The sequence below is a fragment of the Paroedura picta genome, chromosome 13 (assembly GCF_049243985.1).
Source record: "Paroedura picta isolate Pp20150507F chromosome 13, Ppicta_v3.0, whole genome shotgun sequence".
NCBI lineage: Eukaryota > Metazoa > Chordata > Lepidosauria > Squamata > Gekkonidae > Paroedura > Paroedura picta.
The window spans coordinates 30,243,104-30,262,172 of NC_135381.1; the positions used below are offsets into that span (position 1 = coordinate 30,243,104).

Sequence of the window (19,069 nt, forward strand, 5' to 3'; positions counted from 1 at the left end):
GAGGAGCGGAAGGGACAGGGGCTCGACAGCTTTGGTGGCGAGATGGCCATGGCTGGGTGGTGTTAATTAGATAAAGTTGGTGGTTGAGCTACTGCAGGGGTGGGAATATGCATCGCTCGCTCTGCTGTAATTTGTTTTTTTTGTGCTTTGTCTTGCGTGGCCATGCATATTCGTTGCTACGTATAACTTGATTTTTTTTTTTTAATTGCACTCAGGGGAACTTTGGAGGCACCCAAACCTCTTATTGGTTGCCTCCGTTAACTGACAGGCTGCGGACGAGAGACTAAAAGAGTGCATTGTTCTCGCTAGTGCCTTTTTCACAGCCAGTGAGAAGGTAGAAAAGTGAGATATTGTGGCAGAGTGTGGAGGAAAGAAATGGCTGAATTTATTATCAGGTATTTGCGGGTAGGAGACATTCCGTGATTTTGCTCCCCCCCCCCCAGTGTGGAAGTGTTTTAAGACATCTACTAACACATGAAATGACACAATGAGTTGTCTCATGCCAGAAACAATGCATCTCACAGCCTCTCATGCAAGTCTCAGAAGCATTTTAAAGCTTTTAATATATATATATATATATATATATATATATATATATATATATATATATATATATATATATATATATATATATATATATATATATATATATATATATATATATATATATATATATATATATATATATATATATATGTTGCTATTGCATTGTTACACAATAACACCTCCTTAAAAATTAAAACCATATTTCCCATGGATGAACAAACAGTTGGAGTCATGGGTGAGTCAGAAGTCTTGAGGGGAGGGATTGCATGACAAAACAATCAAGCCTTTTGAATCCCAACTGTTTTTATGGATTTGAATGTTAACACAATAGTCACAATTTATAAAATAACTGGCAAGAAAGCCTATTGCAACCAGGAATGCAATCGGCACTAGGATCCAGGGGACACCGGGTGGTGTAGATCTCTCTCTGTGTCTCTCTCTCCCTTTCCCTCTTGCTGCGTGTCTCTCAGTGTGCCTTGCAGCAGGAGGCATAGCAAGTAATCAGGTTTGTAGGAGGGAAGGAGGGCTGGTGTGCAGTTTGGGACAGCTCTCTGTCTCTCTCTCCCTCCATCGCAGCAGGGATGGCTCTCTCTGTGTCTCTCTTTCCGTGGCAGCAGGAGCCATAGCAGATAATTAGGGCTCGTTCTTAAGAGGGAAGCAGGGCTGGTCAGCAACTTGGGGCAGCTCTCTCTGTGTCTCTCTCTGTTTCTCTCGCAGCAGGAGTGATAGGAGGGAATAAGGCCTCATGTTCTGTGTGTCTCTCTCTCTGTCTCTAGCACGTCTGAGAGGAACGTAGCTAGCATCCAGGGAGGGAGGGCAGGAACTGTAGGAGCAGGGCCAATCAGGGTGCAGCCAGTGTACTCGGATGCAAAAAGATGGCATGATTTGGTGCTGACACTACGTGACTTTGACTGACAAGCCAAAAATGGAAAAACTGTGGGGAGGAAATATCAGGAAGACTTGACTTCCAATCCATAAGCCAACTCCTGCAGAAGCAGTAATTTGCAACTAAACATGGGGCTTCAGCAGACCAAAGGTCCTGTATGGTAAATGGAAAGATAGCACTGCTAGCCAAACCAGGCAGCAGCGCGACTTATTGTCCTCAATGCAGTACAGGCCTAAGTTAAGGTGACCAGATGTCAATAATGGTAAAGTGGGACATCGCGGGCAGGGGGGAAGGCACAGGAGGTGGCTGTAGGAGCTCCACAGCTGCATGTGTGTGCCTGCTGCCTGTGCCCCCTCCCCAGTAACCAGTAAATAACCCTCGCAGGCAGGGTTTCAGCTCACCCAGGATGCCTGGTCCCAGGGTTCTTCCTACCGTGCTTCTGGGCCTCTCTGCAGGCCCAGCAGGCAGCCACTCTCTCCTTTAGGGCAAGTTCCTTCAGTGCCACAGAGAAGTTGGCGCCTACCTCCTGCATGAGTCGCTGCTTCTTCCTCTTCCCGGGCTCTCCAGGCAGGCAGGGACCCTGCGCAACTCGCTCATCCTTCTCTCCATACACGTCTTCCCGCCTAGAAATGTCCCATCATGCCCCGCAGAGCAAGGACCAATAGGAGCATGCGATTCTCCCATGGCCGTCCTCATCGGGTGCTGGCAATGGCGAGGGCAGGGTCTCTCCAGATCTTTCTTGGCAGAGGATGGTCTCCCTGGGCTGCCTCCCTATGGTCCCCGGAAGCATTGCCTGGTGGTTCCGGTGTGGGCTTTGGAGGGTGTGGATGAAGCGGAGTTAAAATCGGAACTTTTTTATAGGGGCACGGGACGCGGGACAATTCATTTAAAATCGTGATTGTCCTGCCAAAATCAGAACAGATGGCCAGCTTAGTCTAAGTGACTTACAGTTAAAAACTGCAGTATAATGATAACATTCACAACAAGTTGTAAGTGATAAGCGTAAAAGCTGCCCATAAAACAGAAGCAGACTATTAAAAAGCCAATAAAAATAACCCCTTAATTAAAAGACGAGGTTCAAAATATGTGTTTTAGCCTACTACTGAAAAACAAGTAATGTAGATGCTAGGCAAGCATCAAAAGGAAGGGTGTTCCAAAGGTGAGGGGCCACCACAGAAAATGCCATGTCTTTAGTTGCCACTCATCTCACCTCTTAAGGTGGGGATACAGAGACCAAGTTTTGAAAGGCAGATCTCAGCTGGTGGGCTGGATGGTATTAAGAAGATTAAATAAGCTACATACATATGCCTCCCTAAGTTCATTTTGAAGTAAAGGAAGATAAAAGGATGTTTTTTTGTTGTTGTTTTGTTTTTAAAACCCTGTTTTTAACCAGGCCACATTTGACACCTACTGTCATAACTTTGGTTATAAAAGGATGCAATTGAAATACAAATATTTATTCATCTCTGGGCCCAATCCGCATGCTACACATCATTGATTTGTGCATTTTTGCAAGCATTTCAAATTAATCAGATGCCAAAGTGAAATATTGCACGTGCATTAAATTTTAAAACCTGCTTTTAAGTCTTATTTTGACATCTAGTTAGCATACAATAACCGCCTTTCAAACAAACTAAATTAAGTATTTGTGACACTTTAAATGTTGCTCAATTCTCCCCTTCTTTTTTATTTGCTCTTTTATTTCAGTTCAGTGACTCTTTTGTGATGTTGATAAGTGTGAAAGATGATAGTTTAATTGGTAGATGTTGTTAGGGGAAAATGATGATTAACACATCAAACATGTTCATGTTTTGTGACATGAAAGGGAATTAGAACGATCTTGAGATGATCCTTTGGCTTTTCTGCATAAATCATTGAAACCCACCTTTGATCAGATTCCCAAACAATGAAAGGCAGACTGAAGATCACGTACCTAACTTGTGTGACGTCTGTGGAGGTTTCACTCTTTGACAATATTGTTGGTTTGAGGGTTCTGGATAATGCTTTAAGTCTAGAGAATTTTTGTCACAAGACTAAGGATTGAGCTTGCTGGTTCTGTTGGCCTTTTCGGCCTTGGGCCCAACCTGGTGGAATGAGCTCCCAGAAGAACTAAGGGCCCTGACAGAACTCGCTGTGTTCTGCAGGGCCTGCAAGACGTAGTTCTTTTGCCAGGCGTTTGGTTGAGGCCAGGGCAGTGACCGATAATGACATCAGCGGATCCCTCCCCGTATGTATGATCTGCCCCGGATAGACAGGATTTGGGGGAACATCTGCTATCTGGCTGGAACAGTCTTTGGGCTGATCTTCGCCATCATCTTCTTCTTGATATTTTTAGTTTTTGTATAATTGAGGTTTTATGGGGTTTTAATGTTGTATTTTTATTGGTTTTATGTGTAAACCGCCCCGATATGTCTTGTTGTGAGGGGTGGTATAAAAGTATGAATATAAATAAATAAATTAAATAGAAGACTCAGATCCAAGAAGGATAGTTTTCACTATCCAACGAAGTCTCAAAGCAGCTTACAATCACCTTTGTTTCCTCTCCACACAACAGATACCCTATGAGGTAGGTGGAGCTGGGAGAGCTCAGAGAAAGTGTTCTGTAAGAACTGTGACTCCCCAGGGTCACCTATCTGGCTGCATATGGAGTAGAGGGGAATCAAACTCAGCTTGCCAGCTTACAGGCCACTGTTCTTAATCACTATAATACATTGCCTGTCTTAGCGTTTGGCAAGGAGAAAGATTTATGCTCCTGTTCTCCCACAACTGTTCAGGAAAAAGACCATAGTTCAGTAGGTGTGATACATGGTTGGGATGCAGAAGGTCCAGAATCAATCCAAGACATCGCCAGTTAAAAGGATCTCAGACAGCAGAGTTGGAATGGCATTGGAGAAATCCTGGAGACAGAGCAGGTAACTCTAATCTGCCTAAGGGCCTGATGTGTCCCCCTCTTTTCCTCATGAACAAGGCATAATTGAGCCGGTACTCAACACCCATTGGGAGACACCGATTATCACCCTGCTCAAGGCCAATAGTGACATCTGCACCTGTGTGGACTACAAATGCACCATGAACAAGGCACTCATTCATTCCATTCATTCCTGCCAAACAAAGCTATGATCACAGAGCCACATGGATAAGAAGGCTCTCTGGGTCTGGGTCCCAACACAGCAGTCTGCCTTTGCCACCATCAAATGCCTGCTATCTTCATCCAGCATCCTTGCCCACTTTGATGAGTCATTGCTGTCATCCTAATCTGTGTTGCTTCTTCACAGGGCATCACCACCATCTTGAGCCACCTTCTCCCAGTCAGCTAGGAGGCTCCTGTGGCATTGTATTCCTGTACTCTGTCATCAGCTGAGCAGAACTATGCTCAAATGAACAAGTAGGCTCTTACTATCATTGTGGGTGTGAAGACATTTCATGACTACATCCATGGCTCTCTCTTCACCATCATCACTGACCACAAACCACAGTTAAGTCTCTTTCCAGATGCCCCAGATCCTGTCATGTCAGATGCTACAGTCATCCATCTTCCTTTACCTGCTCCAGGATCATCCTGGGAAGGCCATTTCCAATGTGGATGCCCTGAGTTGCCTGTTGCTCCCACCTTTGGCCACTGACCCAAGGTCACTGCTCACATCAAGATTCTTGGACACTATTTCTGTTCCCCTGCTCCACATCTCACACGTTGTCTCCTACTCCTCCAAGGATCAGCTGTTATTCCAGGGCTTCAACTAGGTGTGGCAAGCTGGACCCAGACTTTGGGCCCTTCTTTACATGATACCTGGAACTATCCATCCACAAGGCTGCCTCTTGTGGGGACATCAAATAGTGGTGCCATTTAAGCTGTGACTCCTAAGGGTTCTTCATGAGGGCCATACCAGGATAATTCATATGAATGTTCTGGCCAGGAATCACATGTGGTGGCCAAGGAGGCTGAATCCCGGATTCACCAATGCTAGGCATGCCAGGAAAGCCAGCCCAAGATGCCCCAACCCCGAGTGCAGACATGGGAGTCTAAGAAACCCTGATTGTGGCCTCTTGTGGATTTTGCTAGCCCATTCAAGGGGCACATCTTCATGGTGGTGGTGGATTCATACTCCAGTTGGTTTGAGGTAGTCCCTGCAACTACCATGACCTTTATCATGGTCATTTGGGCATTAATGCATCTCTTTACCACCCACATACTGCTCTACACCATTGTGTCAAACAATGGGGCACAATTTATGTTCATGGAATTCTGGGGCTTCCTGACAGGTTGCCTTAGCTAGCATGAGACCTCTGCACCATTTCAACCATCCACAAATGACCAAGTGGTGTGTACCACCAAAGAGGCCCTCTCGTGGGTGACCGTGGGAGGTTGACACCTGCCTTTTTCCCTCTTCCTGGTTTGTCAGCACATCAGCTGCTTGTTGACACTTGTTGCTAGTGGGAACCGGCAAAGTGGGTCATGTGATTTGTTTATTGGTATGTAAAGTGTTTGTGGCCATTGTCTACATGACCTGTTTGCATGTATGAAACTGTAAACGGGAGAGAAGGATTTTCCCTTCCTCCCTTGGATTTTAACCATGTAACAGCTAGGGTTAAGAGTTCTGTCATGAGCTGTAGGAAGCTATGAATGTTTTAAATTGGATACCCCAGTTTGCCTACCCTGATAGTTCTAGTAAATTACTTCATTATACTCTAATACTGCCTTGTCTGATCTCATCATTTATATTTAGCTCTGTTCCTTTTATATACAAAATATCCAGCAATATTTCAGCAAAGTCTTGGTGTTACTTATATCTCCACCAATAAAGAGATGCATTGATTCCAATGGCTGTGTGTCCATCAGATTCAACATGGTCATTGAACTGATCTTGCTCGATCAAAGTGTATCCGTCCCAAATGTTAGCTATATCAAAGAGCATAACTAATATTCAAGATGAAACATTCACTGGAGATGGTTTGGATGTGGCAGCTCTTAGCTTCTCATTTGTTAGAATGTCCCCAAATCCCACAATTTTCTCTACTCCCCTTTCCCTTTGTGCATTTCCCAAGATGAGGTTTGGCTGTGAAGGGGAAGGAGGTGTTGGGGCCGATATGATTGCTAGCAGCTTGACTTTCCCACATGCTAAGTACCAGAAACACTGTGGAAAGTGGGACAAAGGGGACAGGTTGTGAGATTTAGTGTCTCTGACAGTCTGTGTCCCTGGGGAGACAGGACATCTTTAGATGCAACTTTACAGTGAGTGTTCAATGTTGGCTCTCTGTTCTGAATTTGGAATAGGAAGGAAGCCAACATGTGTGATGTGGTATATATATTTAATTATGATTATGTTATTCTCCCTGTCTCAAAGTGCTAGCAACTTGAGAGAAAGCCACTCCATCCTGTGCCAACCCCCCTTAAAAATAATTGCTTGTTATTCTACCAAGCCAATATGAAAGAATGAGCTACAAATTTGGAAATCTCTGGTTCAGATCTCGTCTTAGCACACACTTACCAAAGGTCCTTTTACAAGCCCTTCCTTTTCAGCTTCAGATTCTGTTTTCAATATGGGCCTATCTTATATGATTGTTGTAAAGATTATAACTAGATAATGTAAGTGAACTGCTGTATGCTTTTGAAAGCACTATATAAATGTAGTAGTAACAGCAGTTGCAATAATAGCAGCAGAACCAATAACAACAACAATAATAATAAATGCACATTCAGCCAGAACGTTAACAGCAAACCACCAGAGGGTGCCGAATGCAGAACACATAGAATCAAATCCCCTGTTTCTTTCAGCCTTTTGTGTTAGCAGCTGCTTAAGACTGTTTCATATTTGTGTGCTTGTTCCTTGATCGTTAGAAATCCATCAGTATGAGGGGTGGCAGCTGCAGCTATAATGACAAATGCACAATCTTCATTCATGACCAATAATGTTTTTACCCCCTGGAATTAGCCACTGCCAGTTGTGGTTTCCAGACTTCAGGTTAGTTCAGAGAAATCATATGCACGTGTCAACCAAAACAGAGCAGAACAATGGCAATCCCTCCCCCAAACCCTATGTGGACTGCAAAAATGGTCTGTGTGGTTACACATGGGGAGACCATAACCCTGGAGCTTGTTTAGACATGCCCAAGAGCTTGGCATGACAGCAAGAATATTGGATAACCATCCGTCTGGAATGCTGTCATTTGGATCTTATGTGCTGAACAAGGATTGGACTCAAAGGTTTATAAGATCATGTAGAACTCTAGGAGTCCACTAATTACCCAGATAGAATGGTTGTCATTTGCTTGGACTCTATTCCATGCCATTCTGTTCATTAATATGCATAAAACCACATGGGAGGAAGTCATGTTATGATTCCATGCCAGTGCCACCTACAGCGATAAGTGACCTTTCCCGCTTAATTTCTAGTGTGCCATTGCAAAGAGCATAGATTGTCTGGCTAGATGAGACAAAGATCACTGTCATTCAGGGTCCATATCCAGTAGGGACCATCCAGATATCTGTAGACATCACTTACAAGCAAGCCACAGAGGCAGTGGTCATCCTTTGCTTCTCTGTATGTATTCACTTGAGAGGAAAACAGACAACTTAATATGCAAATGATAGAGCAATGAGCTCTATGGCAAGCATATATCTATTTTTTAAGGTAAGAGGAACTCTAATAAACAAGCATTTATCTACCTTGGGACCAAGTCCTTTGTTGCTGTTCCTAGTTGTCTTTTCAGTTTTGACCCCCATCAAAGAGTTAGTGTGATCTTTCCAAGGAAGAAAGCAAGAGGAAAAACAGTGATCCACCTCATGACTGCATTCTTAGACATAGAAAGAGCAGTAGATTTATGCCTGTTTGTGCCCGTTAGTGACCTTCTTCTTGGAACTGTTAAAGGAAAATTGGAAACATTCCAAATTGTTTACCTTTAAGATGCATTTAGAAGAAGAAGAGTTGATTCTTATATGCCACTTTTCTCTACGCAAAGATGTCTCAAAGGGGCTTACAGTTACCTTCCCTTCCTCTCCCCACAACAGACACCCTGTGAGGTGGGTGAGGCTGAGAGAGCACTGATATCACTGCTCAGTCAGAACAGTTTTATCAGTGCGGTGGCGAGCCCAAGGTCACCCAGCTGGCTGCACATGCGGGAGTGCAGAATCAAACCTGGCTTGCCAGATTAGAAGTCCACAGCCCTAACCACTACACCAAACCGGCAGAACAGATTCCCCGCCCACCACCTCAACCACTATTAAGTTTATAGATTGAGCAAGGCACCAACGCCATTTCTTCAGACATCAGCTGTTCATTATTTATTCATTCATTCATTCATTCATTCATTCATTCATTCATTCATTTATTTATTTATTTATTTGTATACTGCCCTCCCTGAGGGCTCAGGGCGGTTTACAGAAAACAGGAAAAGATACAGATAACATATTAGAAACAACTCCAGCGAAAATCATTGAACAGTGAAACACTCACTGCAATGCTCTTGGCTTCCCACTGAGGGACCTGGTTGGTCCTTAGGGGGTGCCCTGTGTTTGGATAATAATAGTTGCAAACAATTGGTTGTGACAGATGCAATACAGGCTTCTCATTGGTTGAATTACAGTCCCTGCGTATTGAACACTTGCTAACACAGACTGTTTACATACACAAGAACCACTCTTGCCAAATAGAACTGCTATGTTCTGAATTTATGTAGGCATCGCAACTGTGATCTCAAGCAAGACATGCTAATACAATTTTGCCAAAAGCAGGGACTTAGCTTCTGTCACATTTATTTTTGAAACTTCTTCCTTGAGGCATTTCAATTTACATTTATAAGATTACAAAATATCCACAGACTCCAGCTGTTTCCTCTATTTATTTCCAGAAAGAGAGAGTATAGAGACTCACAGAAAATTAATAAGCGTTGTAACATTTTATCAATTTGATTACAGTGTGGTGTATGGACAGGTAAGGGGGCAACTCTGGAAGCAAAGAAAGACTGCAGAACATTGATAGGAACCAAAGAGTAGGTCTAGATTGGGGGGAAGCAAGCTGGTGGAGAGGGAATTACCAGAAGAGGGAACAGTAAGGAATTTCCTCCCACTCCCTCTCCCTTGTGGATGTGTAGGGTTGCCACCCTCCAGATGGTACCTGACAATCTCCTATTACAATTTCCAGGTGGAAAAGATCAGCTCATCTGGAGAAGATTGTTGCTTTGGATGATGAACATTGTGGAATTATAACACAATGGAGGCATTTCCCCAAACAGAGTTGGCAACTCTATGGGGCTTTCCGCACTCCTTCAAAATTGTACAATGGTTGCCAATTGTAATCGCTACTGATTTGCCGTTATGCACAACGTCGTTGACAATCTGCCACACACCTGAAACCAATCCGCAAAAAGCGCTTTGTTGTAGCGCTTTCAGGGAAATCCCAAAAAGTGGATTCACCCTCCGGAAAGCGCTACACTCCTGCAACCAATCTGCAACACTAGCGGGAAAGTTCTGTGCGTTACCATTGTTGTGTTTTCTACAAAGTCCCTCCCCCTGGCTCTCTCCTCTGATCTTCTGGCGAAGCGATCACCATTTTTTTTCTCCGAGCGAGCGGAGATCAACGCACCGGCGAGCCTCCGTTTAGCCAGTGAGGCTTCCCCGTCTGCAGTCCCTCTGTTTACAGTCACTAAGCAGAAGCAACACAGAAGCCCATTTGCTGATGATACGATACGATAACATTTATTGTATGTAGCCAAAGGCCATTACAAAACACAATTAAAACAATATGGCACAAATATAAACAAATAAAACAATATTTCTCCAATATTGTGTACCTAAAAATGTAAACATGGACTACTAAGTTACAATAAAAGAGATAAAATGGTGTATCAAGGTGGAGGCTCCTGTAAAAATGCATTAGCTCGAATCTTCCTGGCAGCCAGAGCAAAAAGTGCCACCCTATAAGAGATATAGGGGTCGACATCTGATAACAGATAGGTGACTTTGTTAAAATCAGAAATAGGGTGAGAGTTTGGTAATAGCTTGGCAAGGAATTTGCCCCTGGGTTCGGAGTACAGGGGACAAGCCAAGACATAGTGGGGCAGGTCCTCCACAGATGGATTTCCACATATGCACAGGCGTTGGGCTGTGGGTATTCGGAGATATCGCCCAGAGAGCATGGCTGATGGCATCATTTCAAACCGCAAAGATGTTAGGGCCATTCTAAGATTACGTGTCGTTATATTTACTAAATATGATGCTCTGGAATGGTCTTTTTTAATTGTTTTATACCATGGGGCTGCTTGTGATAGCTGTATTGAAGAGTGGTCGATCAGAGAGTCAGCTTTGAACACCCAATCACGTAAATCAGAAATATTGGCTGATGTATGCAGTAAGTCATCTGGTATGGTATAGCGTGAAAGAATGGAGCTAAAAAAATCAGACCGAGTCCTGTCCTTGCTCAATAAGAGCTTAAAACTTTGATGGTTTAAAGAATCTAATTTGGTTGAGATGTCTTTCTTCCAAGATTTCAGAATAGCTAAGTGGGCACGGGCTTTGAGTGAGGGAAAACCAAGCTCTGCCCTCATCAGGGCTGCAGGGGACCCTTTTGGAAGAGCCAGGATACGTCTGAAGAAAAAGTTCTGAATGGGCTCCAAGCTATTGATTGTTTGTTCTTTCCAGCCCCAGATGTCAATGCCATATAGTAGGTGAGGAATGACCTTGGCTGCAAAGAGCTTTAGAGCTGGGTCAACTAGAAACCCTCCCCTGGTATAATAAAATCTCAGAATGGCTCCAATGATTTTTAGACCAGAGGCCTTTATAGTTGCAAGGTGGGCATTCCAGTTTAGGGTCTCACTGTAAGTGATCCCAAGATATTTAAATGTACTACACTGTTCTATAGGAATATTGTTTATACTCCAGATAAATTTTTTAGGTCTTTTCCTAAAAACCATAACTTTTGTTTTTGTGTAGTTAATGGAAAGGGACTCTTCCTTACAATAAGTACCCAAGTTGTTAAGTAGCTTTTTCAGACCAACTCTTGTAAGGGAAACCAGAACCATGTCATCTGCATAAAGCAGGATAGAGACCTTTTGCTGACCGACAGAAGGGGGTACAAATTCTGGGCCCGATAGTCTTTGAACTATATCATTGATATAAATATTGAAAAGCAGAGGGGCTAGTATTTTCCCCATTATTTTTCACACTGTTTTCGGCCGAAAATCGCGTCCGTGAGGGGGGGGATTATTTTTTTCACTCGGGGGAGCGTGGCAACGATGAAACGGCAGCTCAAACACACCCGCTAGCTGGATGGGTCTCTCCGTTGCAACGACTCAACGCAGATTTGTTGCAACGGGTGTGTTTTTTAAACATTAAAAAAACCCTTTCTTAAAGGGAAAGGGGCTGTTTGGGAGCATGCTAACGGCTGCCCATTGGCTGCTTGACGGCCAGGGGCGGGACGAGCTTGGCAATAGCGCTTCCTGGCTAGCGATTTTTGCCGAGACCGGAAGCCTGTGGGAAACGATAGAAACGCAACTGGATTCCACTACAAAGGCAGGTATGCATAACGACGAATTCCACTATTTTAAATGGCGATTTTTCGTTCAGCAAACAATTTGCTACATGGATCCCGGTGCGGAAAGCCCCTGTGTATCTGAGTGGGTTAGGATAGTCCAAAATCTGACTAAATATTCTTCTTCATCTGAAGGCAAACAAGGAAGATCTGTGCTTAAAGGAGCAGGAAGTCTCCAATTGAGCCAGTTGGAGATTACTTGAAAAATACCAGGAAATTAAATATGCTAACTAAACATCTCCTCCAATGTCCCCTGTAGGGTATATTTATATGCTGTTGAATCATGCATACTACAGATCTTGCATATTCCAACAGAGGGTACTAATCAAGACAAGCTAAAACCATTATTAGTTTATTAGTCTTTAAGGTGCCACAAAACTCTTTTTGCTTTTCTGTGACAAAGACATATGGTTACCCTTCTGGAAATATTAAATATTGGGTGGCCAGCTCTTACTTTCAAGGGGCGAATTGTATAATCATTCACCCCAAAATAGCAAAGGGGAAATGTGATGTGTGAATGGGAGGTATCAATCCAGTTTTGCTTTCCCTATGCCCATGTGTTCATTTTATTATCTGTTGTTTTGAAAAAGAGAGCCAGCTGTGGTCAGTTGGTTTAAAAACTGGTGCAGGATCTGGGGCAGCCAGGTTCAAACCCCCGAACCCCCAGGGAAGCACACTGGGCGATCTTGGGCCAGTCTCTCTCTCTCATCCCAGCCTATCTCACACAGTTGTGAGGATAAGATGGAGGATGGGAAAAGGAAATTGCAAACCACTTTGAGTCCCTACTGAAAAGAAAAGTGAGGCCTAAGTATCTATTAAATAAATGAGCCATTACAATCCTACTTTGTTGTGGGGTGGGAATTGCATGACTTCTTTTGCCATTCTAGCCTTGTTTTCTGGGCTGATTCGATGTTTGTTCATGACAGCATCCAGGTGCAAACTGCAAATATTTTATGCATGCATGCTCTTGCACTTATTCCACAGTGGTTCCCCTACATCAACCCACCAAAGGTACCAGGCAGAAAACAAACTCATTGATGAGCTCTGCCTTGAGTTTTAGTGAGAAAAAAGGCCCTGCACAGCCTTCTCCAGGAGTACAAATGATGATGCCAGGTGCAAGCCGTTTCCCAAGCTGCATTCCCACTCAAAGCCCATGAAAGCTTTACTAGGCAATACATATCCCTTTACCACTGCCTTAATGGGCCAAGGTCAAGGCACAAAATATATTATGTAGGAGAGATCTGTAGAAATGTGTCACCCCATTAAGCATGGCCAAAAGAGCGTCACATGACAGAACCAAATCAACGTATAGTCAACCTTTCTTGGGAAGAACAAGTGAATATGTGAGCAGGATCTTGAAACCCAGGATGATCTTGGGACATGCATAATCCCAGTAAAACTAACAGGTGGGTCTACACCAGTAGTGGAATGCCACTGCTGTGCAGACACACAGCAAATGCTGTTTGTTTTAAATGGCAAGCAATCCATCAATGCAAACATCTGGATAGCATAGCTCAGTGTTTCTGAACACCTGTTCTGTTAAATCAAATCAATTCCAGTCACTCTGAGGCTCTGATTAGTATTTGAACAGAGGTGAGTAATTTACAGCACAAGAAAGCCTTTGACAATTTACAATTATTGTCTCATTCCAAGGAACTGCCCCAATTAGGACACATGCTGCGCAAATGCATTGGCGTTGCAGAAGAATGCAGATGTGTTCATCCACAATCCTTATTTGTTTCAATTAGGATTGTGCACAAAACATTGCTAGTTGAGCATACATCTTTATTTTTGACATCTAGCATTCCTTAGAAAAATTGTCGCCATGCTTCTGGAATCTGTGGGAACAAAAGCAATGTCTCCTTTTGTATTAACAGGAGAGAAATTAGAACAGTTTGAAATGTCAAAGCTTTGAGACATTTCTTTGAAAAGCTTTAAGAAAACTGATTTCCTTTGAAGGTCTGCAGTATTTAGTTGGTTACTGGTTTAGATTAATTGATTGAAACCACTTTGATTTATTTAAAAGGTCTCCAAATTATTTGGGCAGTGATTTTTTCCCCCTAAAATTACTCTACTAAATGTTAAAAATGTTGAAATGTAGGGTGAAAAATCATGGAGCAAAACCAAGCTGGGTTTTTTTAATCAGTTTTTTTCCCTTAAATTGCCGGGAAATATGGCATTAAATACTGCCATACTTACTGATCTCCACAGTTCTCAGTTCTTAAGATCTTAAATAATAATTTTATGTGAGACTATCAGTAAAGCCCATTGCAGAGTAGGCGGGGGAAGAGAAGTGTTTTAAGGCAGCCAGGCCTCTCACTTTAGAGTTGATGGTAATTCCTGGCTAAGCTATCAATGTCAGCTGTGGGCAGGCAGCCCTTTAAGAGACAGTTTGGTGTAGTGGTTAGGAGTGCGGACTTCTAATCTGGCATGGCAGGTTCAATTCTGCACTCCCCCACATGCAGCCAGCTGGGTGACCTTGGGCTCGCCACGGTACTGATAAAACTGTTCTGACCGAGCAGGAATATCAGGGCTCTCTCAGCCTCAACTACCCCACAGGGTGTCTGTTGTGGGGAGAGGAAAGAGAAGGTGACTGTAAGCTGCTTTGAGCCTCCTTCGGGTAGGGAAAAGCGGCATATAAGAACCAACTCTTCTTCTTCTTCTTAAAGGTTCTGCCCCCTACCTGCCAAGACAGAGTGGGGGAGTGGGACAGTCTGCTTTAGAGTTGATGGTGCCAGCCAGGCTGGGCTATCAGCATAAGATATAAAGCAGCCACTTTCCTTCTCTCTCCCTCCAACCCAGCATCTTGAATGTTCTAAAGTCTCCTGACAGACGGGGCTCTGTCTGGAGCTTTCAAAATGCTCAACACATTGTTGGAAGGACTCAACACTTTTAATATGGTATGATGTATACAAATAATCTTATTATGATATGATGTGGATTATTTTCTGAGCACAAAACCCTTTAATTGGATTTGCCAGTTGGGTGTAGTGGTTAAGAGCAGTGGTTTCTAACCTGGCAAACTGGGTTTGATTCCCCGCTCCTCCACATGCAGCCAACTGGGTGACCCCGGGCTTGTCACAGAACTGACAGTGCTGTTCTGACCAAGTACTCTCAGCCACACCTACCTCACAGGGTACCTATTGTGGGTAGAAGTGGAAGGTCATTGTAAGCCGCTTTGGACTCCTGGTAGAGAAAAATGGCATATAAAAATCAACTCTTCTATTTAAAAGTGGATGTTTACTTCCTTTTCATTATCATGTATGTCAAATCCAATATGAAGAAAAGCCTGCTATGTCAGAAACTTGAGAGTAATTTTGTTAATATAAGGAATGTGGTAGGCCCAATTCTTCTTGTTCTTTACATATTCCGTAGGTTGTTTTTGCTTGGCCTTTTTTCTGCCTGGCCTATTTCCCAACATTTTGTAGAGAATTTCTATAATTTATTTTGGAGTTGCTTCATGCACAATTAGCTTTTGTTGCCATTCGCTCCTTCTTTTATTTGTTCGTCTGATTCACCACATGCAAACACATCATTCTTCCTTATCAAGATTTATATACCTACGTATTTGCATTGGAAAGCTCATCAGGGTCCCATTTTTTTTAAAAAGTTATCCCTGAATTGTTGAAGGCCTTCATGGCCAAAGTCAACTGGCTGTTGTGGATTTTCTGGGCTGTGTGGCTGTGGTCTGGAAGTTTTAGTGCCTGATGTTTCCCTGGTAACTATGGCCTCAGAGGTAAGTCACAAAAAGATGGGAATCTCTCTAAGCCAGTGTGTGGAGACACAGTTACTAGTGAAACATCAGGGCCTAAAACTACCAGACCACAGTCACACAGTCTAGAAAACCTATAGCCCAAAGGAGCCTCTGTTTATGCACAAATGAACAGAACTTGTTTAACAAAACCCAATATGCATAATTAACAATGTCATCCTACTTAAAATGGCATGCTTCTAAGCCCATTGAATTAATTTGATTTGTTTTGCCTCATGACCCAACTGTTTGATGAAAACCCCGTAAGATTTTCAAGGCAAGATACACTCAGAGATGGTTTCCCATTGTCAGGCTCTGCGTAGGAACCCTGGGCTTCCTTGGCGGTCTCTCAGCCAAATACCCACCAAGGCTGAATGTGCTTATTTATTTATTACATTTATATACTGCTCTCCCCGGAGGCTCAGGGCAGTTTACACTGAACTTATGAACCATACATGAAACAATCTGCACTAATAATCATACAATAATATTAACAACAGTGGTTGTAACAGCACAACAATACAATATACCAGCACAACAATGCAACAGTGCAATGGCACAACAGGTCCAGAGCGCTCCGGTGGAGTTCTGGGGTGGGAGGAGCAGAGGCCCTTCATTTGCTGTTGGTTAGGCCTGGTCTCAACCAAATGCCTGGTGGAAGAGCTCCTTTTTGCAGGCCCTGCGGAACTGCTTAAGCTCTGTCAGGGCCCTGATCTTAGCTTCCAGGATCTGACAAGATTGAGCTAACCTGGACTATCCAGGTCAGAGCTTTGTTTAAAAGGGTATAATTCTTGATTATCCTGTAAAATCTAGAGAGGTAATTCATTATGACTGTGGCTGTTTGTTTGTTTTTAAATTCCCACATAGGTGTGGGCACAAACTAGTGGCTGTAACATGGGAGTCCCTACAGGTTCAGAGCTAACATCCTCTGATTTGGCAGTAATTTTGTAAGTACTACAGATGGGTGGGAGATTATTAGATTGAAGGAGAAAAAGAAGAAGTTGGTTCTGCTATGTCGCTCTTCTCTACCCGAAGGAGTCTCAAAGTGGCTTACAGTCGCCTTCCCTTTCCTCTCCCCACAACAGACACCCTGCGAGGGAGGTGAGGCTGAGAGATCCCTGATATTCCTGCTCAGTCAGAGCAGCTTTATCAGTGCTGTGGCGAGCCCAAGGTCACCCAGCTGGTTGTATGTGGGAGTTTCACTTCCCCCTCTATGCCATTTTCTGAGCTTGAGCAACCATCATCTCAAACCAGCCAGCCAAGGCAGAAGGGTGTTTTTTGTTCAAAGAATCATTCATGTACTCAGTTAAACCACTTTCACAGTCATGTGCAGAAGCTGCATAAAGACAAGGAAGAAAATGGCAGGAAGCCAGTGCATCGGTACCATTTTGTAACTAGGACTAGGTACATTGGAAGCACTATATCCATTAGCAGACACATTTGGAGAGATAGAATTAGGTTGGCATCTCATTGACCTTGCATTGTGTGTGCTTCTAATGTTTGTCGACATGAACATACAAGCGGGAATATGTCAGCTGGAGGATACTGAATATGGCAGTCTGGATCACTGATTTGCTAAAATGTGAATAGCATAAAATACTCCTTGACCCTTTCCATGATTAACTTGATCTGTTAAAAGCCAAACCAGGTGTAATACTGGGAAGCCTAAGGTTGGGTCTAGTAAGTCTTGGATTTCTTTAATGCAGTGGTTCCGAATTTGGAGGAGCTTGGAATTATTGCAAGGGGTCCTTTAATCCATAAGCATTGCCATTTGGATTTTTTTGTTAATAGGTTTGTTCTCAGTCAACAGATAATAATTGTGCGATAAATGTCATCAATTTTTTGTCATGTTGTAGATATGGAGATGAATTAACTAGGTACAAATCTAGTGAATTCCTTCCTTCCTTCCTTCCTTCCTTCCTTCCTTCCTTCCTTCCTTCCTTCCTTCTATACCAACCTTTCCTGCAGCTCAGGGTGGTTTAGATAGAACGTAGAAAATGGTACATGGAACTCAATTTTTCATAACAATAATAATAATATTCTCAACAGGTGGTTCAGATGCCAATACTGATTTATAAGTAGACTGCAGAGGCTTTAGGACTTCCCCATAAGCACAAGGATGGACCTCATTTGGATTCATACCATGCAGTTCTAAGCAGAATTATACTTTTCTAAGTCCTCTGAAGTTGATGAGCTTAGAAAGGTGCAACTCTTTTCACAATTGCATAAATTTATCATTGAGCAAAACTATTCAAAGGAGAGATATGATGAGGAAAGCATGAAAAGTGTATCTGCCTCTCATGCATGAAAGTTAGACTTTCCTATGCAGCTGAATTCAGGGGAGTACCTGTGTTGGTTTGAAGAAGCAGAACAAAGTTGGAGTCCAGTGACAGCTTTAAGACTTTGTGAATCATAATAGTAGCACTGGACTCAAACTATGTTCTACGTAGCTGAAATAACTCATCACTTCTTATGCACACAGAACTTTGCTCTATACCAATCCAGATGACTGGTCCATTGAGACCAATATTGTCTTCTCTGGCTGAAACTATGTAATTTCCTTCCCTCTTCTGCAGTCCCAGCGCCGAGTCACGTTCCATCTACCAGATGGCTCTCAGGAAAGCTGCAATGACAGTGGGTTAGGAGACCAGGAGCCCAGCAGCACCGCAAGTACATCACACCCGTTACCTCTTGGCTTCCCACAAGAGGAGTACTATGAACAGACATCGCCTAACAGTCGGACAGAGGGAGATGGCAATTCGGACCCGGAATCCAGTAAGTTGTTTGCATCTGGTTTTAGTGGGTTTGGAAATGCCATCAAGCCAAGGTGTACATTCCTTATGTTTGGAAAAATAGGAACTTAAGATGGTGAAAGAATCTACTTTGCTACAAGGGGATGATGGATCATTTTGCCCAGAGATTTTTTTTTTTTTGTGATGTGACTTATAACATTTTGTGTTCAATATTAGTATGATATTCAGATGATGGACCCAAATGCAGATTATTTATATTTGGCTGTTTTTGGCATGTAAACTCCATTTTCCTGAGGGAAAAATATGTTATGGTGTTTATTTGGTCACTGAATTGTAATCCCTCCTCTGGCCTTCAAATCAAAATTATGAGCAATTCTTTTCTTTATGAATTATAAGCACCTTCAACTGGAGGTCTGGAGCAATACAATATCAAGTACAGTTACAGAATAATGATAAAGGATTGTGTCAGGTTAATACTGTCATGAACCAGACAGAGGATATCCCTGTAAAGTCACTGGAACGATCAATTCCTCGAGACCATGGTAGTAGTAAAATCCAAAAGGAATATTTATTCAGTAGACTAATACAAACAGGCATCAACAGGAACAGT

At 43.0% G+C, this 19,069-nt stretch overlaps 1 protein-coding gene across 3 annotated transcripts in view; it reads left to right on the plus strand.

Annotated features, from left to right (window-relative positions):
• PCDH11X (protocadherin 11 X-linked) overlaps positions 1 to 19,069 on the plus strand; it is a 937,860-nt gene that overhangs the window by 725,757 nt on the left and 193,034 nt on the right. For 2 of the 3 annotated variants that reach the window (XM_077308665.1, XM_077308664.1), the window contains one exon: positions 18,283 to 18,481. The exons of the other annotated variant lie outside the window; for it this stretch is intronic. In XM_077308665.1, the coding sequence (XP_077164780.1) occupies positions 18,283 to 18,481 (199 nt within the window). The remainder of the gene's footprint in view (positions 1 to 18,282; positions 18,482 to 19,069) is intronic. 3 annotated transcript variants of the gene reach the window in all.